The sequence below is a fragment of the Leuciscus leuciscus genome (assembly GCF_965113295.1).
Source record: "Leuciscus leuciscus genome assembly, chromosome: 7".
Taxonomy (NCBI): Eukaryota; Metazoa; Chordata; class Actinopteri; order Cypriniformes; family Leuciscidae; genus Leuciscus; species Leuciscus leuciscus.
Window position 1 is genome coordinate 34,131,096 of NC_138731.1, and position 25,999 is coordinate 34,157,094.

The 25,999-nt window shown below is 35.3% G+C and overlaps 2 protein-coding genes across 2 annotated transcripts; both read left to right on the top strand.

The window, feature by feature from the left end:
* The first annotated feature begins 155 nt into the window (after nucleotides 1-155).
* Nucleotides 156-4,873, top strand: mab21l3 (mab-21-like 3). The gene is made up of 7 exons (XM_082175963.1): nucleotides 156-649; nucleotides 884-1,024; nucleotides 1,129-1,200; nucleotides 1,656-1,947; nucleotides 3,143-3,324; nucleotides 3,874-4,068; nucleotides 4,211-4,873. The coding sequence occupies exons 1-7, from the start codon at nucleotides 602-604 to the stop codon at nucleotides 4,442-4,444; spliced, it is 1,164 nt and encodes a 387-aa protein (XP_082032089.1). The 5' UTR covers nucleotides 156-601; the 3' UTR covers nucleotides 4,445-4,873.
* Nucleotides 4,874-14,401: 9,528 nt separating this feature from the next.
* On the top strand, nucleotides 14,402-25,161 carry atp1a1b (ATPase Na+/K+ transporting subunit alpha 1b). The gene is made up of 22 exons (XM_082175229.1): nucleotides 14,402-14,551; nucleotides 16,625-16,738; nucleotides 16,832-16,891; nucleotides 16,989-17,192; nucleotides 17,729-17,842; nucleotides 18,001-18,135; nucleotides 18,250-18,367; nucleotides 19,373-19,641; nucleotides 19,724-20,032; nucleotides 20,160-20,294; nucleotides 20,626-20,821; nucleotides 20,915-21,090; nucleotides 21,173-21,309; nucleotides 21,396-21,546; nucleotides 22,350-22,518; nucleotides 22,590-22,744; nucleotides 22,846-22,969; nucleotides 23,153-23,298; nucleotides 24,296-24,426; nucleotides 24,534-24,635; nucleotides 24,721-24,812; nucleotides 24,926-25,161. The coding sequence occupies exons 1-22, from the start codon at nucleotides 14,540-14,542 to the stop codon at nucleotides 24,952-24,954; spliced, it is 3,078 nt and encodes a 1,025-aa protein (XP_082031355.1). The 5' UTR covers nucleotides 14,402-14,539; the 3' UTR covers nucleotides 24,955-25,161.
* Nucleotides 25,162-25,999: the final 838 nt, after the last annotated feature.

Sequence of the window (25,999 nt, forward strand, 5' to 3'; positions counted from 1 at the left end):
TTGTTTATTTCCAGGCTAAATAAAAAAATAATTAAAAAAAAATAAAATAAATTGGACCCCAATGTGGATTGGTTTTATTTTTTAAAAATCCTAAAATTAATTTGCTAGCTTAAAAAAAAAGTGGACTTAGATTATTTTTTATTTTTTATTATATTTATATAACATCTATTTGATGATATTGCTGAAATTAGCTTATATTTGATATATTCAGACTGACATAAAAGCAAAAATTTTAGAAAGCGTTGTCTAGTTGTATGTTTGTTTATACCACCTAGATCTAATGAAGGCTAGATTAAAACGAAACAAATGTTTACATTCAAATTTCTCTATGTGTGTGATCTGCCATGTGAGTAAGCAATTGGTGAACTCATTTGCCCAGAGGAACATGGGAGCTTTTTAGCATCTCAGAAATCAATATTGTGAGATCAATGGGTCTCTGCTGAAGTGCTTTTCCCTCGTGCAATCTGTGTCACACGTACACTGGGACACAAAAGAACTGCAAAAAAAGGACCACAAAGACCTTATGTCAAGCTCTGCTGCTGGAAAGAAGACTTAAAAATAGCATTCGAAGAGAACACAGATTCTAAGGATAGACTGTAAAATGACCAACTTCACAGATGAAGATCTGGACAACTATTTGCAAAATCAGGTGACCTATTTACGCTGTCATGGGTTTTATTAAGCACTAAGATCTAAATGTATCTTATTTTAATATTTTATTTTATCTGCAGTTAGATAGCTTAAAAAATAACTTTGGGTAGCTTAAAGAATTTTACATTTTATTTTATTTAATCAGATAGCTTTAATGACACTGTTTGGGCTTGTTTACAAGATACTAATTTTGTTCTTCTGTATTAATGGCGGTCGAATGTGTTATTGTCAGGTGGATCTCAGACATCGGCAGGTTTCAAAGTCTGTAGAAAATGTGCAGAAAATCATAAACGATCTTACGGCTGAGGTCAGCTCAAAGGATGCTCGTTTCCAGTCCATTGCAAACTCTGGAGTTCGTAATGCCAGCCTCAAAGTAATACTTCATGTAGACTTCTTGTCTATTATGCAAATAGTAACATTTAATTATGGATGCTTTTGTAACATTATAATTCCTCTGGTGTCCACAATCCGATTTAGGACCAGACGGCTTTAGTTTCAAAATGGTCTGCATTACTCCGGGGAAGATGTGCATACAACCCCGCCATCCAAGTAAGCAACAAAACCAAACCGCTGTAGTATAACTTTAAAGGGATACTCCACTTTAAAATGAAAATTCTGTCATCATATACTCACCCTCATGTTGTTTCAAACCTGTGTGAATTTCTTTCTTCTGCTGAACAGAAAGGAAGATATTTAGAAGAATATCAGTAACCAGACAGTTCCTGGTCTCATTGACTTCCATAGTATATTTCTTTCCTACTATGGAAGTCAATGAGACCAGAAACTGTCTGGTTACTGACATTCTTCTAAATATCTTCCTTTCTGTTCAGCAGAAGAAAGAAATTCACACAGGTTTGAAACAACATGAGGGTGAGTATATGATGACAGCATTTTCATTTTAAAGTGGAGTATCCCTTTAACATGAATGTACAAGTAAGACATTGTACATCTGCTTTTTCATTGCTTTGTGTAAATACTGATAGATTTATGGCTCATTTTGGCAGGTGCTCACTCCAACTCTGTACCTGATCTCAGTGCCTCTACAGGGCCTGATGGGTTATAAGGTGAGGCGAACACGTCAGTGGCGTTACTACTCACTGAGCGGGTCTCGTCTCCTCTCACCGGTCCGTGAGCCAGAGAAGCTCTACCAGTGGCTGGAGCTGGAGAGTTTCGTCAACCCGAGTCAGGAGTGGCAGGATGCTTGCATGACCATTGAGGGTGATATTGTGCCAGCCAAGGTGGTGAACATCTTCAAAGAGCATCTGGAGACATCCATAAAGACCTGTGGACTAACAAGTTGGTGTTTTTATAGTGTCCCCTTGTTTACTCACACAGCAAGAGAGAGAAGAGATTTCTTAGTTATATTTCTATCCGTTTTTCAAGGTTACTTTTAATTTTTCACACATTGTCTAATGAATGATGAAAAAACTCAACTAATAATATTCTATTGATATGCAACTGTTTTGGGATTACACATCCACCCACCCACCCACCCACTCACTCCATCCATCCATCCGCCATCAATCCATCCATCCATCCATCCATCCATCAATCCATCCACCCATTCATCCACCCACTCACCCATCCACCCGCCATCAATCCATCCATCCGCCATCAATCCATCCATCCATCCATCCATCCATCCATCCATCCATCCTCCCACCCACTCACCCATCCATCCATCGTTTTATTGTTTTGATTGTTTGTTACACTACCTACAATCTTGTTACGTGGTACAATACTTGCTGACTCACTAATTTATAATGTTTTATATACAGTAGGGTTTTTAAAGCCACATTGAAAATCAGAGATCCAAAATATAATTTAAACCTGAAAATATACTAAATGTTTTAGGATTTTGGAAGAATTTGCTAAATTAATATTTATTTAATAATTATATTAAGTTAATTTCTGACATTAGCCACATTAACGGCATTGTTCAATTGAACTTTTCTTTACAGTTTTTAGAATATAATTTGTAATGAAAACCATTGTATTACATTAGAAAAATGTAAGTGTTTTCTTTTGGATCCCACTGTAAGTATTTGTAATGCAATCAATAAAAGCTTGTATGCAGCTATTATAACAGATGAGTTGTAGCAAAGGAAATCTTTAGAATGAAACAGTGTGAAGTGAAGTTGACAGGCAGGGCTTTTAAAGTCACTGTTTTCTCATTTGACCCACAGGTTCAATGTGTTGAGGGTAAACACATTTCTGCAAACACATGGACACCATATAGCACAATGTGAATATTCCTATCCAAAAAAAAAAAAACAAGATCAGAGAGAAATGATAGTTTGATAAGAATGTAGTTCAAGCCCTTAACCCAAGTTCTGTCCTTAAAATGAATCCTAAAATGGTCAATAAGTATGTGGATCCAGGAATAGATCCCACTTGAGCAAATCATTTTTAAGCATGAATGTGCACTAAAGTGTAACAGCATAGACTAGTTTCTTTTGTGTTTTAACTTTCTTTTGCCTTTCTTTCACAGGTAAGGTGAGTATGCTGGAATCAGTTGGATCAGTGATACGTGTTGCTGTGGAAACATCAGAGGCACAAATTGAGGTGGAACTGGTTCCTACAGTGGAGCTGATGAACTACTGGCCAAAGAGGGCTCGGTGGCCCCGGCTCTTTCAGAGATGGCCCTCCATGGAGCGTGCGCGATGTATTAAGGTCAGTGGATGTATATATGAATTTACATAAATAATTTATATATAATATGTTTTTAGGTTACACTTCATTTTACGTCTTTGTTGCACGTTACATGTAGCCTACTTTCTGCAGTAATAACAGTAAAAAATTATACATATTTACAAGCAACTAACCCTAAACCAAACCCTACTCATAACCTAAACCCTATAGTAAGTACATTACTCGGTACTTAATTGCATAATTACAACTTAAAATAAAGTTTAACCTGTTTTTATTTTTATATGATATATTTTGAGCTATTTTGTGTTATATTTGTGTCTATCTATCTATCTATCTATCTATCATCTATCTATCTATCTATCATCTATCTATCTATCTAGTATGTCTGTGTCTGTATATATATAAATGTATTTATTTATATTTATAATATACTGAATATATTGTATATATTGTATATTTGAATATTAATTTATTATTAACTATATATCAGTTATTAACTGACTAGTAAACAGAAAATTGCCTGGGTACTGTTTAATACAATGTTGATTAATCTCAATGAATTCCCTGCAGTCGTTTGGATTCAATCTAATGGCCACATCAAACTACCACTGGCTGTTGTCATTCTCACGGGCAGAGCAGGTGCTGTTGAGTAATATAGATGAGGACGGCGGTTGCCGCAGGAAGTGTTATCGGGTGGTCAGACAGCTCAAGGAGGACGTCTGGTGCCCTGGAAGCAAACCCGTCATCACTGCCTACCATCTACAGGTACCAGCCCAACCAAAACAGCCTCTTTACATTTCTCCTATCATCTTTCCTGTGATTTCAGTTAATATGGCTGGTTAAACACCATACTGCTTGTATACAAAAGGAAGTTTACACACTTTCCCAATGTCCTTACATCATCTAGACACTGCTTTTCTGGACATGTGAGAAGTACCCCTGCACCAGGGACTGGAGAGACTTCAGGGAATGCGTATTACGGCTGGTGCAAAAGCTACATAAGTGTGTTAGCCAGCATTATCTCCGGCATTACTTCGTACGATCCCACAACCTTCTGAAATACAGCAATACTAATGAGCTTGATGACGTGGCAAAGAAGATCAATAATTTCCTGGACAGTCCAGGAACATACATTCATTAGAAACTTCCTCTGTGGGTTAGATGGCATAGATCTATGTTAGCTGTGCTCTGTTTTGACTGCATCATATTGATGAGATGATCATGGTAATAGGCTGTGATTATTGTAAGTATGTATGTATTTCCTCCTTTTGTCTGTCTTATCCTGAAATTTTCACCAGAATTATGATGTCAGCTTTTTTACAGTAGGCCAACATTGTGAATGAATGACATGAGAGACACTGAATTAAATCATTGAATTAAATATTTTTCTCATCAGCAATTCACACTTTGTTTTACTATTATTATTTTTATTTATTTTTATTGTTGACACGTTACAGTCTCATTTGTTAACATTAATTCATGTATTAACTAACTTGTACTAACAGTGAGCAATACATGTGTTACAATATTTATTAATCTTGTTAATGTTAGTTAATAAAAATACATTTAATTGTTTGTTCATGTTAGTTCACAGTGCATTAACTAATGTTAAAAATACAACTTTTGATTGTAATAATGTATTAGTAAATGTTGAACTTAGCATTAACTAAGATTAATAAATGCTGTGAAAGTTTGGTTCATTATTAGTTCATGTTAACTAATGTTGTTAACTAATGTTAACAAATGAGACCTTATTGTAAAGTGTTACCATTTCTTACAACATTCATTAATCTTTGTTAATGTTAGTTGATAAAAATACTGTTGTTAATTGTTTGGTCATGTTAGTTCACAGTGCATTAACTGATTTTAACAAATACAGATTTTGATTTGAAAAAAATTATAAATAAATGTTGAAATTAACATACCATTAACATTAACAATTATATTATTAAATGCTGTAGAAGTCTTGATCATTGTTTGTTCATGTTAACTAATGTAGTTGACTAATACTAAGAAATTAAACATTATTGTAAAGTGTTACCATTTTATTATTTTATTTTATTTTTGTTTCATTTTATTATTTCCAAACCACCTATCATGTCCCCTATGCTTTTCAAAAAAAAAGAAAAGAAAAGAAAAAGCACTGAATAAAATCTTCTCATGTGGCCCATTGAAGAAGATCTGTTCAAATAAGATAATTGATTATTTTACATGCTGGTCTTTCATAACATCTGACAGGAACCCTTAGTTCTGTTCTCCAGCAGAGGGCACTGTGATTACAGCAATATTTGTTAGATCTTAAACATGGTGAGCCAGGTTAATTTGCAATTTGCAAAAGTCAGTAATAAAGAACTATTACTTTAATTTTCAGGACATATTTTGATACAAAACGGTAACAAACCAGATTAACTGAGACATAGTGATCTGACATGCATGGATTAGTTCACCCAAAGAAGATTTCTGTCAGTATTTACTCACCCCTATGTCATTTCAAACCCATTTGACTTTCTTTCTTCCATTTAAATGGAAGTTCACTATATACAAAAATAGCATTATATTCTATATTCTATATCACTATGTTCACTATATACAAAAATAGCATTTAGACACCAGACAAGCTCCAAAACTGACACAAAACAACATCAAAGCAAATGTAATTTACAAATCTCAATCACCAAATCTCAATCACTCTAGTTCAGCGATATTAAAAAGTCAGATTACAAAGCTGAATTCTGCTAAAAGAAATTGCAAAATCTTGATTGTCAAATATTTTATTTAGTGTACACTGTAAAAAAAAATTACATCCCCAAGTCAAAAATTTCTAGTGACTGATAATTTTGCAATAAGTCTGACGTATTATTTCTCATTGAGCCAATGTTAACAGACTATTGCAACAAGAATTGCACTTGGGGCAATTTAAAAATTTAGATGTGACCAGTCACTAGAAAATGTTGACTTGGAGAGGTTAGACATTTTTTACAGTGTAGATAAATACTGATATGAATTGATGTAAATAAGGTTAATGGACAATGCACAGTCTACTCTAGACTCTAGATTATAATGAACTTCTTCATTTGTTGGGCATTCATTAAGATTCCAAAAATGGGTTTTCCATAAAAGAATCATTGTTGGTTCCCCAAAGAACCTTTCAGTAATGGGGTTGTGGATGTTAACGGTTCTTCATGGAACCATTGATGAAGACGGGCGACAGGATTATAAAATATTATTAAACTAGAAGGCAGCAGGCATATCAGCGTGCACCAACAAAAATAATAACTGACAAGTGAATAGTGAACAAAGAACTTAAATACACAGTGGTGACGAACTAAATGATGAGCAGCTGAGAGGAATAGTTAGTGTCCATGGAAACAGAAGAGTGGCGGGAAACAAAGACAAAGAACACACGTGACTCATGAATACAAACAAAGTCCATGGAAATGAAACTAAGTGCTAACACAACTGAATAAGTGTGATAAAACCTTTGTTTTTAGGAGTGTATAATTAATCAACAAAAATAGTCAGGGAAGACAGTATTTGGTTTTTAATCAATCATAAATGTGTCAGTACTTAGGGGAGAGCGGGGCACAAAGTAACGCTTTTTGACTTTCTCAGTTTGTGTTAATCTACTGGTTCAGAGTATTTATTTTTTCCCACATTAATTTCCCACATGTCTAGTACAATTATGTGTTTTTGTTTTATTAATACAGTATATACTTTTTTCTTGATATACCCCTGAAGGAATGGAAGTGAAATGTGACAACATGCCCCATAGGTGGGGTACATTGTAACATGTGAGGGGCACATTCTAACATAGCATATGACAGCTTAAAATGTTATCTGATCTAATAAAAAATATATACAAAACAAACTAAAATATTTTCTAAATAAAATACAATTAAAAAACTTTTTCATATAAAATAATGACAATTTTTAATAATTAAATATAAACTCATTTTTGAGTTTTGACTACAAACACAGAAAAACACAGCTAGTTCAAAACAAATAAATAATTAGTCATTTCTGAACATTGACTCTCAGTCTTTATTCGCCTTTCTCTCACGTTTTCTCAATAAAATTAATAAAAGTATAGAATATAATAGCATATTTCTAATAGGGGCACATTGTAATGCAGTGTGACAACATGCCCCACCTGCACAACTGGGATTTAAACCCTGCTAGTTTCTTCTGCTAGTTAGCGAAGCATTAAATAACTATCTCAACTGTTAAATAACATCTTGGAGATTAAAATAATATCAGATTTGTCTTATTTTAAATAAACGCAAAAAATAGAGATGAAAAATTTACTTAAGTAAGAAATTTACTTTTGCTATGGTTTAATAAATGTCTATGGATATCTTCCAAAAAAAAAATAAAAATTTGGCGGAATTTTTTTTTCTATATAGTGTTGATATGGCAACTAGTAAATACACAAAGTTTCATCATCCAAGCATGTGCGGAAGTATTTAGAACAAGCGTGTTACAACTAGCCCCGCGTTAGGTTGTGCCCCGCGCTCCCCTACATTACCAGACATGCTGCATGGTTATGACACAGGCCTTCTTGAGTTTGTTTATCTTGTCTATATGAGTGTATATTTTTGAGAAGCTAACCTTCATTTAAGGTTCAATCTGACAATAACAGTCCAAAACATCTGTCAATATATCCAACAGCCACATTTTATGAAGTGTTGAGTAATATCCACTCTGCTTTCTCTGTAGCTCTTCAGTGCAGAAGTTGATAAGCGGAAAACTGAGGCCGGGAGCCATAAACTTTCTTATAGTGAAAAACTGTCTGTAATCTAGCTTTTCTCAGCACAAATTGAATGTTTTCTCTCCCTGAGGTGACAGGATTGCATGGTGCCAGAACTGTGAGTTTGTGAAAACTAAACATCAGACAAGATTTCCTTCTATAATATTCCTTCATCAAACAGCTCCATCATCTGTCTGTTACATCCTATTTTTCATATATCTCTTTTATCTTTAGCTTTGCTGTAATCTTTCATTCATAAGGACATTTCTGGGACAGAGATGTTTAAGCTGTGAGTGACTGAGTAGCAAATTGACACCATCTTGACTAAAAACAAAATAGCTAGCAGCAGGGGGCTTACTTCTCATGCTAACTAGCTAAACTAAAATAAGCAGACAAGTTTTCCTTCTATATTCCTTCATCAAACAGCTCCATCATGTCTGTTACATTATATTTTTCATATATCTCTACTCTTTCATCTTTAGTTTAGCTGTAATCTTTCATTCAAAAGGACTCTGTGATTGAGATGTTTAAACTGAGAGTGACTAGCAAATTGACGCCATCTTGACTAAAAACAAAATAGCTTGCAGCCGGGGCTTACTTCTCATGCTAACCAGCTAAATTAAAATAATACAACAACAAAAAAACAAACAAATACATGCTAAAATATGTGATATTACTGTGTGTTTTACTCAGGTAGTCAGTTGTTTAGCTTGTTAGCTTCCGTAGTTATCTCCTGCTGCTTCAGTAGATGCTATAACTACACAATTCTGCCAGCTAAAAGCGTGTTCATCAGCAGAACTGAGCACCAACAAGCAAGATGGCAGATTTCAAATCATCCGCCGAGTCCCTCACCAACTACTGAAATGAATGGTTTCAATAGATGGCTCTCTCTAGAGTCATTTGTTAAACATTATTTAATGCATTAACTAACATTAACCTTTGTTAATTATAGTTTTGACATTCGTCTTCAGTTCTGGAAGTGCTGAACTTCCCCACTCTTCTCTTTCAAACACATTGGAAAGTTCTGCCCTTTGGGCCTGTTTTGTGCTTATAGCTCCTCTGGTTTTGTTTATATGTTGTGCCATTTGTTTTAATGCAGTTTTTTTCCCCACTCTCAGTGAATTTCAAGAAACAAGCGGCTCTTTGTTTGGGTTGCCAGGCGCACGCTCATGCATTGCAATTGACTGGGAGACCCTCATCCTCCCGCTATCTCTCTTTCACCCTTTCTTTTTCTCTCTATCATTCTATCTATTTCATCTCTTTTCTACTAGATTGGTTACGACTAGTATCCAATAAAAATTGTGCACGACTCATGTTTTGCATCATGCAAGTATGAGTCCAGGGATGAATTACCCTTGGCCTTGAGGAAGATTGAGTTTAGTGAGTGCACACAAAAAGAGGAGAACCCTGCAACTGCCTCAGTGAATGGTTGAGGGAACATTCCCTTGGATGGCGGTAAACATAGTGACCCTCTCTTTCACTCTTTGTTACACGCTTTCTTTCACGCTGGCTTTGAAAAGGGACAATTGTGCGTAACATCCTGCTGGTACGATGGCATAATGGTTTCAGTGTGAGACAGTTTTCCCTGGACATTATGTCATCTGGGTGGCATGAGCTATTATGTGGAGCTTTGAGGAATAGACTCGTTTCCCATAAACGTCAAATGCAAACATACTTTCTGCTGCTACTATCAGCCATATGTTGTATAAATATTACCATTGAGTGCAAGATATAGCTATCGAACTAAGGAATAGATTGCCCAGAAATGATAATTTTGTCATTATTTAATCACCCTCATGTCATTTTAAACCTTTATCCTGTAATTTCTTTATATATGTGACACTGGACCACAAAACCAGTCATATGTCGCACGAGTATATTTGTGGCAATAGCCAACAAAACATTGTATGGGTCAAAATTATAGATTTTTCTTTTATCCCAAAAATCATTAGGATATTAAGTAAAGATCATGATCCATGAAGATATTTTGTAAATCTCATACCTTAAATATATATAAAAAAATATTTTTGTGAGTGGATGCAGTCAACAGAAATGTAGAACTTTAAACGCGATTTTCTCAATATTTAGATTTTTTTTGCACCCTCAGATTCCAGATTTTCAAATAGTTGTATCTCGGTCAAATATTGTCAACCATACATCAATGGAAATCTTATTTATTCAGCTTTCAGAAAATATATAAATCTCAATTTAAAAAAAAGAAAATACCCATGACCTTTTCTAATGACTGTTGGCTGCCAAACTCCAAAAAGCACAAACAAGGACCACAGAAATATCATAAAATGAGTCTGTACAACTTGTGTGCTGCATTCCATAGCTTTTGAAGCCATATGATGTATTTGTGGTATGAAAAGATCAAAATGTAAGTAATTTTTTTAAGTCAAAATTTAAGTAAAAATGTACAACATGTAGAGATTTCTATACGAATATTATCCAAAGAAATCAACTAATTTTGTATTTAGTAGATTCTTAATACACGGCGGGATGCGTTTGATGTACAGCATGATTGCGATCTGTATTGAAAATATATTAAAATGTATCCAAAATATATGAGTGGAAATTATTTTATTATTTTATAGGCTTAAATATAAGTGTACAGCTTACAACTATATAAAGTCAATTAAATAAAAATAATTGATGTAAATATAATAATTTTCCTAATGTATTGAAATTGATCAATATATATTAGAAATATTTAAATATTTAATATTTTTGTTCATTTATTTATTGTCCCTTTTTGTGTATTTTGTATATATTTAAATATATTTTTAAAAATACATCAGATTATATTTGGGGGTTTAGAAAAAATGTGAGGCTGCGTAAAGCATGAATTTTCAGTTTTGGGGAACTATTCCTTTCATGTGACAAATTTGGATCATCTGTTACATTCAGTGTTGAGATATACTTTCACATCTGTTGCATCTTTTTAGAGCTGGAGACAGAGCTAACATCAAAGGGCTTCAATCGAAGATGTTCAGGATCAAGACAAGATGGAGTGGCATAGTCTGAGAGAGAGACAGACAGTGGTGACAGGTGCACTGATAAACGAGAAATGCATGGGGTGCAGAGGAAAGAAGCTAGAAAGGCTGGTGTGACAACGGGACTGACATGAAGATGAACCATCTGTCTTTGACACAGATATAGACTGACAGTTACAATATGCAAAGAGAGATAGAAACCCAGAGTATGTGAGGAGTAAGATAACTGGAGTATGACAGCAAAGTTGGGTCTTTAGGAAACCCAGCCCATGTCGAAAGAGATAAATATAGAAAGCCAAAGATATTTTTTTGTTTGTTTACATGCTTGGATTGTGAGCAGACGATCCTTAGATGCCAGGATGCCAAAGTCTAATAAAAAGTCTGAGATTCAATATGAACTCAAACATTCTCATTAGAATTTTACAAGACCTATGCCAATATTTTTTTTTTACAGCTCGACACAACTCATTTGTGTCTGTTTATATTTTTTCCTAAGGATTTTTAGCCAGAACATCTAATCCAAAGTCAACACTTAAAGGGTAGTTTACCTAAAAAATGAATATTCTGTCATCATCTACTCAACTTCATGTCAATCCAAACGTGGTGGACTTTCTTTCTTCTGTGGAACATAAAATAAGACATTTTGAGAAATGTCTAAAAAACATTTTTTCATACAGTGGTCACCAACTTTGTTTGGTTACCAACATTCTTCAAAATATGTTCTTTTGTGTTCTGCAGAAGTAAGAAAATACGGTGTGAAAAGCCCAAATTTAGTATATAATTTATAGTTTTAAAATATGGTATGTAATAGCCATTGTCACCAGATTTTTAACAGTGTATTTGTGGCAAAAACAGCTGCCAATTTTCTACTGTAAATTTAACAGGATTTTTACAATGAAACTTTAACCAATACAATTCAACACTGACATTTTAGATCCAACACCATAGCCATTACATTTATTTACCCCATGCTTTTAGGATTCAATTTAGTCAATTTCCCATTGTATATTAAATGCAAAATAAATAGTTCCACTTTATGCACATAAAAGCATCTGTTTTGCCTTTATAAAGATGGATTTTGTCAAACATGCTGTTTAGTATGCCATGCATGTTAATATGAAGTGCTATTCTGTTTGCTGTCATGCCTAAGATCACATCCCCAATCATTCATTTTCTCATTGTCTAACAGGTTTTGACACATCATTATCAACAGGCATCAGTAAAGTGAGCCACAGACAGAATGCCCACCAGCACTAATGCTCTTCTAGAAAGAAGTAATGGCTTTTCCATCAACCGACAGGACCGTTACAGTGGCCATTGTATCTCAGTCCAGGGTATGGATGGTGTTATCTGAAACCTTGTCTATAGCGTGACACGTTTGTGTTTGTTTATAATAGGATCCATGAAAAGACAGTGTATCTGACCTGTTTAAAAAGATGTGTGGTCTATATTTGGACTTCTATGGACATCTGAAATGGGGAGATGGTGAATGCAAGCTGGACGGAGATCAAGAGAAAAAAGAGCTGGTCTTTGATATGTCCCAATGAGAGAAATGCCTTTAATGGATTTGTGATCAGATCAAAGGGATTGAAAGGGGAGAATTACAATGCATTTGTTATAAGGTAGCACCTGTGTCCCTTTGGTATAAACAGATAACACACCGGGTGCTTGAGTGATATAACCGTTTGTAATGACAGGCTTACACATAAAATAAAAGCAATGCATCAAATGAAATTGGAAAACCCATTGAAGTGGCCTTGCTTCACACCATTTGCAGCTCTTTCTTTTCCATGTGATGGATATTTCTCAGGCATTTAAGAATGTTTGGTGTCAGAAAAGTGTGGCTTAGCCATATACACAGACTACTGCCAAAGCTCTTGCATAATTGGTCCTAAGACCTCATGTTAAGCGTTCAGATTTACAGAGCAACAGCTTTAAAATTTAATATTTAGGCATAAGCTAACAATTATAATGTTGCATAATACCAATAATGTTATAGGATAACTTCAAAACTATATGGTAACCCTTCTTTGCACTCACTGGCTCCAGCTCAACACCAGCATATTTATCTTTTAGCCACTTGTAGGTTTCCTGGCGTTGTTCTTGGTTTCCCACATTGTCATGGTTTCCTTACAAGCAGAGTAAAACATGCAAGGGAGGCAAAAGCAACCAATGATGAAAAGTATATTTGAATTTCTTTCCCGATTTTTTTTTTAGCTTTGCTTTTAACAAAATACTGATTCATTTAATAGAACAATATGATGATGAGATAAAGACTTATGGTTAAAAAATATATTTTATTCTAAAATCTGCCGTTTTTGTACACCAATGTATCCTACACACATACATTATTCCATGTGTTAATGATTCAGGAACATCTTTGTATTAAAGGGTTAGTTCACCCCATGAAAAATTACTTAGGCTACTCACTCCTAAGTTATTTCAAACCTGTATGACTTTCTTTATTCTGTTGAACACAAAAGAAGATAGATATATATATATATATATATATATATATATATATATATATATATATATATATATATATATATATATATATATATATATATATATATATATATATAAAAATCCACAATCCGACAGTAGACGGCACCCATTGACTTCCATAGTAGGAAAAAAAAAAAGGCCTACTACGGAAGTCAATGACTACCGTCAACTGTTGAGTTACCAACATTCTTCAAAATATTTTATTTTGTGTTCAACTCATACAGGTTTGGAACATCTTGAAAGTGGGTGAACTAACCCTTTAAGTTGTTTGCGATCATATTCTTGCTGTATTTATAGGCTACTGTTAATACTCTTAAGTGTACATTTCCTTATTCCCCTGTTATTTAGATTTATTTTTGTGCATTATAAGATTATGACACCGTATATCATTGTTTTGTTTGACTTACAAATTAATATATTGGTAAAATGTATGGTTTACCATTCAAGTAAAAGTTTATTTTATTCAGTTCTATTTATTATAGGCCTATCTCTGACAAGCTATTGAAGTGACAAGCTTTGTCATATTTATAATAATTATTAGAGTAATATAAAAAGTTGCAAAAAATAATATAAAACGTTCTCGGTGGATTCAAAGTCAAACCTTAGATATTCCACTTCTCTCCACTTGTGCACACACACACACACACACACACACACACACACACACACACACACACACACACACACACACACACACACACACACACACACACACACACACACACACACACACACACACACACACACACACACACACACACACACACACACACACACACACACACACACACACACACACACACACACACACACGGGGTACACACAGAGTTTGCTCTCTTCCTATTGGTTGTTCAGTTTTTACACAGACTTGTTATCGAGACTCGCATATGAGTTGAGTTGCAGCAGAGGCGCTGCTGATCTGATGCTCTGCTCCAGACATTAGAAAGTGAACATAAAGTAGCGCAGTCTCCGTTCACAAGCGAAAATGGGACTTGGGGTAAGTAAAATATGTTTTAATAATAATAATAATACGCGTTTCATTTTAAGCATATTTGATATTTAGATTAATGGAGGTCAAGATGCTTTTATGACAGTTCTTTTCAGAAAAAAAAGTATTATATTAAATATCTTAAGTTTGCTGGTGAATATAGGCTACTAGATAATGAAAACTTAATGGAATAAAAATGTCAGATTCTGTGTAGTCATTATGTATTTTGTTGGGTTGTGGAGTGGTTTATTGTTTCTTATTCTATGACTGCATTGTATATTTCAGTTTGTGGGAGTGTAGTAGGCTGTAGTATGACCTGTGGAGTGCATGAAGTATTACTATTCATCGCTTTTTCCGGCCATATTAGCATACTCAGTGAGGAATCATGATTTAAAACTGTGCTTCGACTGTTCAAATGTATTGTAATTGTTCTTGCGCAATGTAATAGTTGCACGTGTTCGTACGCACTTCCTAAAACTAGTCTCACAGTCACAGGCTGTTGTTTCTGAGTGGAGTTTTCTCTCCTCCCATTAAGAACATGGTGTGCTTTATCTAGGTCAGTACACCAGAATTACCTCAAAACATTCTAATCCTTTTTAATAAGAATAGAAAAAAGATGTCAACATGTAGCTGCTTGCCTCATGATGTGCTGCACCTATTTTCATAGTGTAGACTCATAGGTTCTCTCACTGTACAACCAAACAAATGTGTTTGATTGGGTGTTAAGTGGGATTGATTGCAACTGATGAAACATGTTTTATTCTCACAAACAGTTGCTCCTGTCACACTCCTCTGTTTGTCACCTTGAAGGTGGCATAACATTATTGCCTGAAGCAACAATTGCAGTGAACTTTGGTTGACTGGACACAGCTAAATAAAACATGAGTACAAGTCTTGTGCTAGTGTTTATCTGTGAATGTGTGACCCTCACACATATTCTGAGATTAACTAATGATACTCCCACCGTTGCCTACTCATGTTCTCTTTTGGAGAGGAAATGTACTGAGGGAAAAGGCTTTGTTGCTTCTGCTCATTTATTTTCATTGGATAGAGGCCAAGGTGACATAGTTGCTTCGATGTCCCTAGTTGAGACTGGCTCTGTGCCACAGAACATTTTTAGACTTGTTTGTTCCATGTATTAGATCATGTCCAGAGAAAGCTGATCCCTTCGATATACATCAAAGACCCTTGAGAAATCGGGAGGTTGGCAGTAAGTTGAATGTGTTTTAGTAATCAGAGAGTTGGGCTTGCCCTCATCTTCACCACTTGAGATATGATATAATAAATAATAATGGAAAAACATGTATTTATTAGTTTGCATTATAGACTGCTTCATTTTCTTTTTAATAAAGGTATAGTTGACCAAAAATGTTTAATTCTGTTGTTATTTTCATCAACCTTCATGTTGTTCTAAACTTATGTGACGTCCGCAGAACTCAAGAGAACATTTGAAGACTGTTTTCTATCCTCTTTTTGACACAGTTAAAATGAACGAGACCTAAATCGCCCAAGCTTCAAAAAGGATGTAAAAGCACCAAAATGTCTCAAAAGTAGTCTGTCCAACCACTTTCCAAGTTTTCTGAAGCCATACAAATCATTCTTTTGAGCCAGATCTTTCCAGTGTATCTGTTGGTCCAATTACAAGAAGCAGTCTGATTTGGTTCTCAATTGCAATTCACTGATGCAATGATCTGGTCGCAGCTAACTTCCTGGTCGAGTTAACATTCTATTGGAGGAGAATATTATCAGTGAAAAACAGTGTAAATGGCAGTCTGTTTCTCACCTAAATATATTGTATGACTTCTGGCAACTGGAATATAGCACACAATCGTACAAACCACTTTTATGGTGTGAATCCTTTTTAGAAGCTTGAAGAAAGCATGCATGAAGTAATTGCATGAAAAAGAGCAACCAGCACAGTCTTCACAATATCTCTTTTTGTGCTCCACTGAAGAAAGATAGTCATTTCATTTCGTTTTATTTCATTTATTCCTTGGGTGAATTATAACCTAACTCAGTAAACAATTGTCACTGCCAAGAACTCCTAAAGTTATTTTTTAATGTTTCAAACATCTATTTCAGGATGGACGGGACCAATATGAGCTGGCGGCAACGTCAGAGCAAGGAGGGAAGAAAAAGAACAAAATCAAGAAGAAGGAGAGTGATATGGATGAGCTGAAAAAGGAAGTGAATTTGGTAAGTCTTTACTTCAAGTTTTGTTTCAGTATAATACACTCTGATCATTTTTCTGAAATAGACTGAAAAATCTTGGAATTATATTTATTTCAGGATGATCACAAACTGACTTTGGAAGAGCTCCACCGTAAATATGGTACAGACTTGAGCAGAGTAAGTCTTCCAAGTGTTATTCTCTCTTTTATAAAATTACTCTTAATAAATCACTAGTGAACAATAACTAACATTGTCTTCTCTGTGACTTCATCAGGGTCTTACAACCGCCCGTGCGGCAGAGATTCTGATCCGTGATGGACCTAATGCCCTCACTCCACCTCCAACTACCCCAGAATGGGTGAAGTTCTGTAAGCAGATGTTTGGAGGTTTCTCCATGCTGTTGTGGACCGGTGCCGTTCTATGCTTTCTTGCATATGGCATTCAGGCAGCAATGGAGGATGAGCCTGCCAATGACAATGTGAGAGGCAATGCTGAAAAATATGTGTGTTCCTTTAAAGGGTTGCACGATATACCGACCAACATATCGGTATCGGCCAATATATGTTAATTTTTAATGTTATTGTTATTGGCCTGATCAGAACATTTAGTCTATATATTAAAGTCGATAAATAAAAGATTATTTCCTACAGCTGAGACACTTCAGATGCGTTCTGTTTGCCATGATGCTTTTAAATTGCTTGAAATATGATTGGAATCACTTCAAAAAAGGAAAATACTGTTAAATGTGCAACATGTGGAGGGCAGGTCTGTCATTTAAGCTACATAAAATTATAATGAGAACATAATTGTGTGCTTGGGACATGGCTTTACTTGAGACTTTTGTTTTTGTAATCAGGCTCTCAAAAGCTATATAAAAATTTGGATTTATATTTATCGGCCAATATATCAGTTATTATTGGTTATCGGTATCAGACAAATTTTTATATTGGTGCATCCCTATTCCTTTCCTGGATGTATTATATCTAATCGTGTCTATCTCTTTGTGCAATGCAGCTTTATTTGGGAGTTGTGTTATCAGCTGTGGTGATCATCACCGGATGTTTCTCGTACTATCAAGATGCTAAGAGCTCAAAAATTATGGACTCTTTCAAGAATTTGGTTCCCCAGGTACATATTTCTTCCTAATTTTAGTCCTAATTTTATTGCCATTCAATTGACCATTTTTGTCTTTAAACCTAATAAACAAATCTACAAGATTAAATGCATTGTAGTTTTGTCTTCTTGTGTGTTTTTTGTTCAGATTATAAACTTTTTTTCTTTTCTAGCAAGCGTTGGTTGTCCGTGATGGTGAGAAGAAGCAAATTAACGCTGAAGAAGTGGTGGTTGGTGATCTGGTGGAAGTAAAAGGTGGTGACAGGATCCCTGCTGACCTGAGAATCGTGGGCTCACATGGCTGCAAGGTTATTATGAGCCTGTATTTCTTACTTTACCTGATCAGTGTTGTGTGAACTTCATTTTTCCTTTCTGTGGCAGTGGCATTATGTAAGCATATCTTTTAAATTGGATGTTTTAAGGTGGATAACTCCTCTCTGACTGGAGAATCAGAGCCTCAGACACGGTCCCCGGATTTCTCAAATGATAATCCTCTAGAGACCAGGAATATTGCTTTCTTCTCCACCAATTGTGTAGAAGGTATTTTATATTCTCATTCACTACAGATGTTCAGTAAAGTGTTTCACTTCTATTTTCATAATTGTTAAGATTTCATTGTAAATAAAGTCATACACTTTACTTTTATTATTACTCATTATATCATTAGGTGGTGAAAAAGTGACTGTCTTTATGATGAGTCATTGAAACATTTTCTTTCCTGATTCGATTAGTTTAACAACTGTGATTCAGGAACACCAGTGGTTAATTCTCCTGTGGTTTTATTTGGAACTACTTTTTTTGTCGAAGCAAAAATAGACAAAGTAGCTGGCGATATTGTGTCTAAAATATAATTCACATAATATTAACTTCTTGTTTATTGAACTGTTGTAATATAGCAGTATCACATATTTAAATTGTATCATATGTAAGTATGATTTATTTTACATACACTACTGTTAAAAAGTTTGGGGTTGTAAGATTTTTTGCAAAAAGAAGTAATATGCTCACCAAGGCTGCATTTACAGTTTTGATCAAATATACAGTAAAAACAGAAATATTGTGAAATATTATTACAGTTATAGATCATTTATATATATACAGTTATATATATATATATAATACATTATTATAGTTTTAAAAATTGTTTAAAAGGTTTAATATATTTTAAAATGTAACTTTCAGCAGCCATTACTCCAGTCTTCAGTGTCACATGATCCTTCAGAAATCATTCTAAAATGCTGATTTGGCACTCAATATAATATTTTTTAAATTATTATTATTGTAAATGTTGAAAATAGTTGTGCTGCTTAATATTTTTAGGAAACCATGACACTTTATTCAGGATCCTTTGATGAATGAAATGCTCAAAAGAACAGCATTTATTTGAAATAGACATTTTTGTAACATTATAAATGTCTTTACTGTCACTTTTGAACAATTGAATGTGTTTTTGCTTAATAGGAATTCAAAATGTTTTAATTTATTAATTATTTTTTAAAATACAAGCCTGATACTTTGGTGTCCTCTGCTTCTCATTTGTTTTAGGTACTGCACGTGGCGTCGTCATCAGCACCGGAGACCGTACTGTAATGGGCCGAATTGCAACACTTGCGTCTGGCCTAGAGGTTGGGCGCACCCCCATCTCCATTGAGATCGAACACTTCATCCACATCATCACAGGCGTGGCTGTTTTCCTGGGTGTCTCTTTCTTTGTTCTGTCTCTTGTTCTTGGTTACTCCTGGTTGGAGGCTGTTATCTTTCTTATTGGCATCATTGTGGCCAATGTGCCTGAAGGTCTTCTTGCTACAGTCACAGTAAGTTCATTCAAACTTACTTTGTTTGAAGGTTAGGCCCTTATATTTGCATGGCACCTACTCTCTGTTTCTCGTTCTTTAGGTTTGTCTCACCCTCACAGCTAAACGTATGGCTAAGAAAAACTGTTTGGTTAAGAACCTTGAGGCCGTTGAAACCCTGGGCTCAACCTCAACCATCTGTTCCGATAAAACTGGCACATTAACGCAGAATCGCATGACTGTAGCTCACATGTGGTTTGATAACCAGATCCATGAGGCTGACACCACAGAGAATCAGAGCGGGACCTCTTTTGACCGCAGCTCGGCCACCTGGGCCTCATTGGCACGTGTTGCTGGGCTCTGCAACAGGGCTGTGTTCCTGGCCGAACAGACCAATGTGCCAATTCTGAAGGTTTGTTTTTGATGTGATGGATAGATAGGTTTGTATTTGATGTGATAGATATATGTATGTCACCTCTTCATTGTGGAAACTGTAAGATTTTAAATGAAATATCTCACTTGTGTGTTTAAATGTTTAGAGAGATGTTGCTGGGGATGCGTCTGAATCTGCTCTGCTGAAATGCATTGAGCTTTGCTGTGGATCAGTGAAAGAAATGAGAGAAAAGTACAACAAAGCGGCGGAAATCCCTTTCAACTCTACAAACAAATATCAGGTACTGGATTTAGGATCTTACATCTCTCTAAATATTGCAAAAACAATACGGATTTTTATTTGGAATGAAAATAAATAAAGAATATATTTTTAATAAATACAATATTATTAAAAATTATAAAATAATAATGAATAATTAATTGGGTCTGTGTTGAATTGTGAATTTACAAAAACATGAAGCTGTTACTTCAACCATGGTAGGAACATTCTTTTGTGTGTTTTTTTTCTTAAGTAATCACACTAAATAAAAATGTTCAAACGACAGCCCGAATTTTCACATACTATTAATAAAATACATCTCATTTGAAATGATCGGATGCTTGCTTTGGTAGCTGTCGGTGCACAAGAACCCAACTGGTGGCGCAGAGTCTAAACACTTGCTGGTCATGAAAGGAGCCCCAGAGAGAATCTTGGAACGCTGTGCTACTATATTGATCCAAGGGAAGGAACAGCATTTGGATGATGAAATGAAAGAATCCTTTCAGAATGCTTATCTGGAGCTTGGGGGCCTTGGAGAAAGAGTTTTGGGTAAAAGAGAAAAAAAACCCTGCTTCTTCAAATAAAGGTTGAGAGTTCGCCTGAGCAAATTGTGGACTGATCATTCACGTTCTTCTCCAACAGGCTTCTGTCATTTCTTCCTCCCTGATGATCAGTTTCCAGAAGGTTTCCAGTTTGATGCTGAGGATGTGAATTTCCCTACTGAGAATCTGTGCTTTGTGGGTCTCATGTCAATGATTGACCCTCCACGTGCTGCTGTACCTGATGCTGTAGGCAAATGCAGAAGTGCAGGAATCAAGGTAAAGCAGAGATGCGAGTCCAGCACATGTGCCTGAATTTATTACATAATTATAGTTTACACAAATATTTCTGAACTATTAGGTTATCATGGTAACCGGTGACCATCCAATCACTGCAAAAGCCATAGCAAAGGGTGTTGGGATTATTTCGGAGGGAAATGAGACGGTGGAAGACATTGCAGCTCGCTTGAATATACCTGTCAATGAGGTCAACCCCAGGTATCACAGTGTGTTAGTTTTACAATAAATGTTACTGTAACTTGCCTTGACATAAATCTCAAAACTCAGTGAATGTCTTTTTTCAGAGATGCAAAGGCCTGTGTGGTTCATGGCGGAGACCTGAAGGACCTCACGGCTGAACAGCTAGATGATATTCTGAAGTACCACACAGAAATTGTGTTCGCCAGAACGTCACCACAGCAGAAACTGATTATTGTTGAGGGGTGTCAGCGACAGGTACTGACTGAACTTCTGAATATACCTTAACAATGGGTTTTGGACCTTTATACTTCAATTAGACATTTTGTTTAGAACAGTTGATTCCATAGACCCCAAAATTTGGTGAGGGACCCCCTTTTCAAAATAAAAAGGCAACTAAGTATTATGTGCATTTACAATTTTTTGTCAGTAAGATTTTTTTTTTTTTTAAGAAATTAATATTTTTATTTAATCCCGAAAAAAAGTTTCCACAAAAATATTAAGCATCACAACTCTTTTCAACATTGCTAATAGTAATAAATGTTTCTTGAACACCAAATCAGCATATTAATTAATTGCATTATTTGGTAGTGAAAATAAGTTGTTTGCAAAATTAAATGGTTGGGTTTTATATTGTTACTTTAATGATGCCAAAGCATTTTTTTTCTTTTTCTAAATTTACTTTTGCAAACTATTATAATTTAAATGTTTTATTTTAATAGTAATATTAATATTTGATATACATACCTGAAGATAATTAAACCATTATTTTGTATAATCTTTTTTATTTTTTGCTAAACATTGTTAAGCATCTTTACAAAGAATATTGCCTAAAAAGATAAAAGATGGTGGAAGGATCGAGGAGAAACTTTGTAAAGCAGAATGAAAAATAAACAAAACAGTATTAATATCAACTTTGGGGTTAAGCATACTTAACTGATATCTTAACATTTTTCTAATTTATCCTAATATACAAATACAAGTTTTCCATTCACCCCTTAGAAAATAGTAAGCAAATTGCAATTTTGAGTTAATGTTAAAACATAATTTCTGTTCCAAAGGGAGCCATTGTGGCTGTAACAGGGGATGGTGTGAATGATTCTCCTGCACTGAAGAAGGCTGATATTGGTGTTGCTATGGGCATTGCGGGCTCAGATGTGTCCAAACAGGCTGCTGACATGATCCTGCTAGATGACAACTTTGCCTCAATCGTCACAGGCGTAGAAGAAGGTACGGCAGACCTTTATTCATATCTTCTCAATGTTGTGGGCTCTTCTATTAATTTTTTCTCTCCACACTAGGGCGTCTGATCTTTGACAACTTGAAGAAGTCCATTGCTTACACCCTGACCAGTAACATCCCTGAGATCACACCCTTCCTGTTCTTCATTATCGCCAACATTCCCTTACCTCTAGGAACTGTTACCATTCTGTGTATTGACCTGGGAACAGACATGGTCAGTGCAGAACACACTGGGTTATTTTCTTTTTCACACTTGCATTTGGTCTTTCTACTAAAAGATGACAGTTAATTATTATTTTTTGTTTTGTTTTCAAGGTCCCTGCTATTTCTCTGGCATATGAGGCTGCTGAGAGTGATATCATGAAGAGACAACCCAGAAACCCTAAAACAGACAAGTTGGTTAATGAAAGACTTATTAGCATTGCATATGGACAGATAGGTAGGTGGCCATGTTGTGGTTTTGTTCTAGTCGTCTAAATGGTTAGCATTTTGTTAGCATGTTGAGAATCCCATTCCAAGTTTTTGCTGACTAACATGCTACCATTTAAAATCCTTAGATCACGTCAATATTGCTTTACAATTAAAACAAGAATTTAATGCAAGATCTTGTCTGGTTCTACAGGTATGATTCAGGCTCTGGCTGGATTTTTTGCATACTTTGTCATTCTTGCCGAAAATGGCTTTCTACCATCAAGACTACTAGGAATTCGTGTAGGTTGGGATGACAAATATCTAAATGACCTGGAGGACAGCTACGGGCAACAGTGGGTAGGTATTATGAATTATGTTACAGTTGTGAACCATGATTTGCTACATGCTAGTTAGGGGGAGAAACATTGTCATTCTAGAGAGCATTTAATTGGATAAATGTCTGTGTTTTGTGTCAACAGTATTGCTCTATTTTCCCACAACAGTAAGGCTGTATATAATGTATATACTACTGTAAAAATGTTGTGACTTTTTGGAAAAAAAAATTAAAGAAAGTGTTACGTCACACGGTAGTGGAAATAGCACGAAGATGATAATAATGATCTTTAATAACAAAACTCAGGAACCAGGAGAAAACCACACTAAACATTAACAAGAACAGATGAAGACTGAGGGAGAACACAGGGTATAAATACACAGAGCAAACAAATGGAACTAAATTAGATAATTAACAGGACACAGGTGAAGGAGATGACTAATTAGACTGACGGGAAAACTCGTTACCTTTCCTCGCTTCCTTTCCTCACGTCTCAGCTCCACCCCCTGTAGGACACGAGGGAAGGCTGCAAGGAAAGAAAAGGAGGGCGGAGGAAACGAATGAAAGCTTTTTTTATACATTGGAATACTTGATCACTTGAGCGTCACTTCACTGCGTCATCAGCAGCGCTCAAAGGATCTGTTATTGAAGTTTGGTTATTTAAGAAATTTATAATAAATAATAATAAAGCAAGATACCCTGTTGAAATATGTGAGATATATGGTTTATATAAACTGCAAAGGTAAAGTATAAATTAAAATTATTGTGACTTATGTAAGGGGGAGGAGAATTGATACTGTGCGTCACGTTTAGTCGATAAAACACTTCCGCATAGGATACACCTGTGCATCCTCGCTCATAGCGCCTCTGGAAGCCTCCTCACTCCTCGATCCTCGACTCCTCGCCGAGCCCCTAAAATTTGGGTTTGGGGGCTATATACAACTTGTTGAATTTCATGAAGTCTTCTTAAGCAGTACTTTTAGATTAGTATTTTACCAACACAATGTTATGTTTTCTCAGACATATGAACAGAGAAAGATTGTGGAGTTCACTTGCCACACAGCATTCTTCGCCAGCATTGTGATTGTGCAGTGGGCCGATCTGATTATCTGCAAGACCAGACGGAATTCTGTCTTCCAGCAGGGAATGAAGTGAGTCTGGGTGAACAAATGAGCTCTGAATGAGCATAAGCCACATTCTTGAGGAGATTTTCATTCATTTATTGTCTATTTACCACATTTTTGGCCTACAACTACAGGAACAAAATCCTGATCTTTGGATTGTTTGAGGAAACAGCACTAGCGGCGTTCTTGTCTTACTGCCCTGGCATGGATGTGGCTCTCAGGATGTACCCACTCAAGTAGGCTAAAATGTATTTGTATAAAACAAATATACAGTTATTTCTTGCTTGCTTCTTTGGTTTATGTTCTGCGCTCTATATACAGGCTCAGTTGGTGGTTCTGTGCCTTCCCATACTCTCTTCTCATCTTTATTTATGATGAAATCAGAAAGCTTATCCTTAGAAGGAACCCTGGAGGTAATCTGCACCCTTGTTCTAACCAATTGCACTGTATTGTAGATTGTCAATCGTATCATTTTCTATTTTCCAACTGTGGAAATAAAAAAAGTATTTGTTTTATTTCTTTGCAGGTTGGATGGAAAGAGAGACATACTACTAGACCATCATGTTAGCACAACTTTAGTGAGTTATCTTTGTGGCGTAAGAGTAGTTTTTCTGCTCTGAAATTAACCTGTACATTTAAAAATATTTTTATATAGAACAACTGTAGTACTGAGATTCTGCTGACACTACATGCCATGCTTAAGATAGACTTGGAAAAGTTTTTAATTGTGCAATTTGAATAAACTGTGTCGACTTCACTAAAGATGTGGTCTCGTTCAATAACTTCTTGTCTTGTATAGGTGATAGTAAGATTTTTGTATTTAATTTTGTAATTATCTTGTTGGCATAGAAGGACTTATGGTCATTATGGATTTATAAAACGGTTCATTCTGGTCCTTGATTCTGATTTGTTGAGCCGTGTTTGAAGTTGTTTTCAAATTCCCGAAAACATACAGTATCGCTGCGCCACTGAGTGTGTATGAAGAGTTCAGATGCAAAAGCCTCTAAATGCCATTTGAAATTTTCTCATAGAATGATCATTTTTATCAAGCTCGTATATTTAAGTTCAGTAATTTCACTTAAATGACAATTAATAGGTAATCTTTATTGCCATTTAAGTGAAAATATTGAATTTAAATATACGAACTTGATAAAAATGATCATTCTATGAGAAAATTTCAGATGGCATTTAGAGGCTTTTGCATCTGAACTCTTCGTATGTTGCTACGTCTGTGTTGCTTGGCAACCATTCTGCTTGCGAAGCGCAACTGTTTCTGAGGAACTACATTTGGCAGAAGAATAATATTTGTATTAATATAATTACATATTATTTGCTTTGTTTTATTTTATGAAACCTTGCTACAAATATGGAATAACCATTTTATAAAAGCAATAAGCCCTGTGAAGCCGTGTTTTACAGTGAATTTATAACAGTTAAGGGGGTTTTAACAACGCCCCTTAGCTGTTATAAATTCACTGTAAAACACGGTTTCTTAGGGCTTATTACTTTAATATACACCAAATGTGCCAACAATGTTTTTGTGCCGGTTGCAAATGATATTTTTGCAGGTATGCACTGCATATTTCAGCCTAATTAATTT

Coding starts and splice junctions, on each gene's coding strand:
- mab21l3 (XM_082175963.1), top strand. CDS start 602: ATGACCAACTTCACAGATGAAGATCTGGACAACTATTTGCAAAATCAG. Junction 650..883: donor ACAACTATTTGCAAAATCAG/GTGACCTATTTA, acceptor TGTTATTGTCAG/GTGGATCTCAGACATCGGCA. Junction 4,069..4,210: donor TCACTGCCTACCATCTACAG/GTACCAGCCCAA, acceptor TACATCATCTAG/ACACTGCTTTTCTGGACATG.
- atp1a1b (XM_082175229.1), top strand. Junction 20,822..20,914: donor CCTTGGAGAAAGAGTTTTGG/GTAAAAGAGAAA, acceptor CTTCTCCAACAG/GCTTCTGTCATTTCTTCCTC. Junction 23,299..24,295: donor ACAGCTACGGGCAACAGTGG/GTAGGTATTATG, acceptor ATGTTTTCTCAG/ACATATGAACAGAGAAAGAT.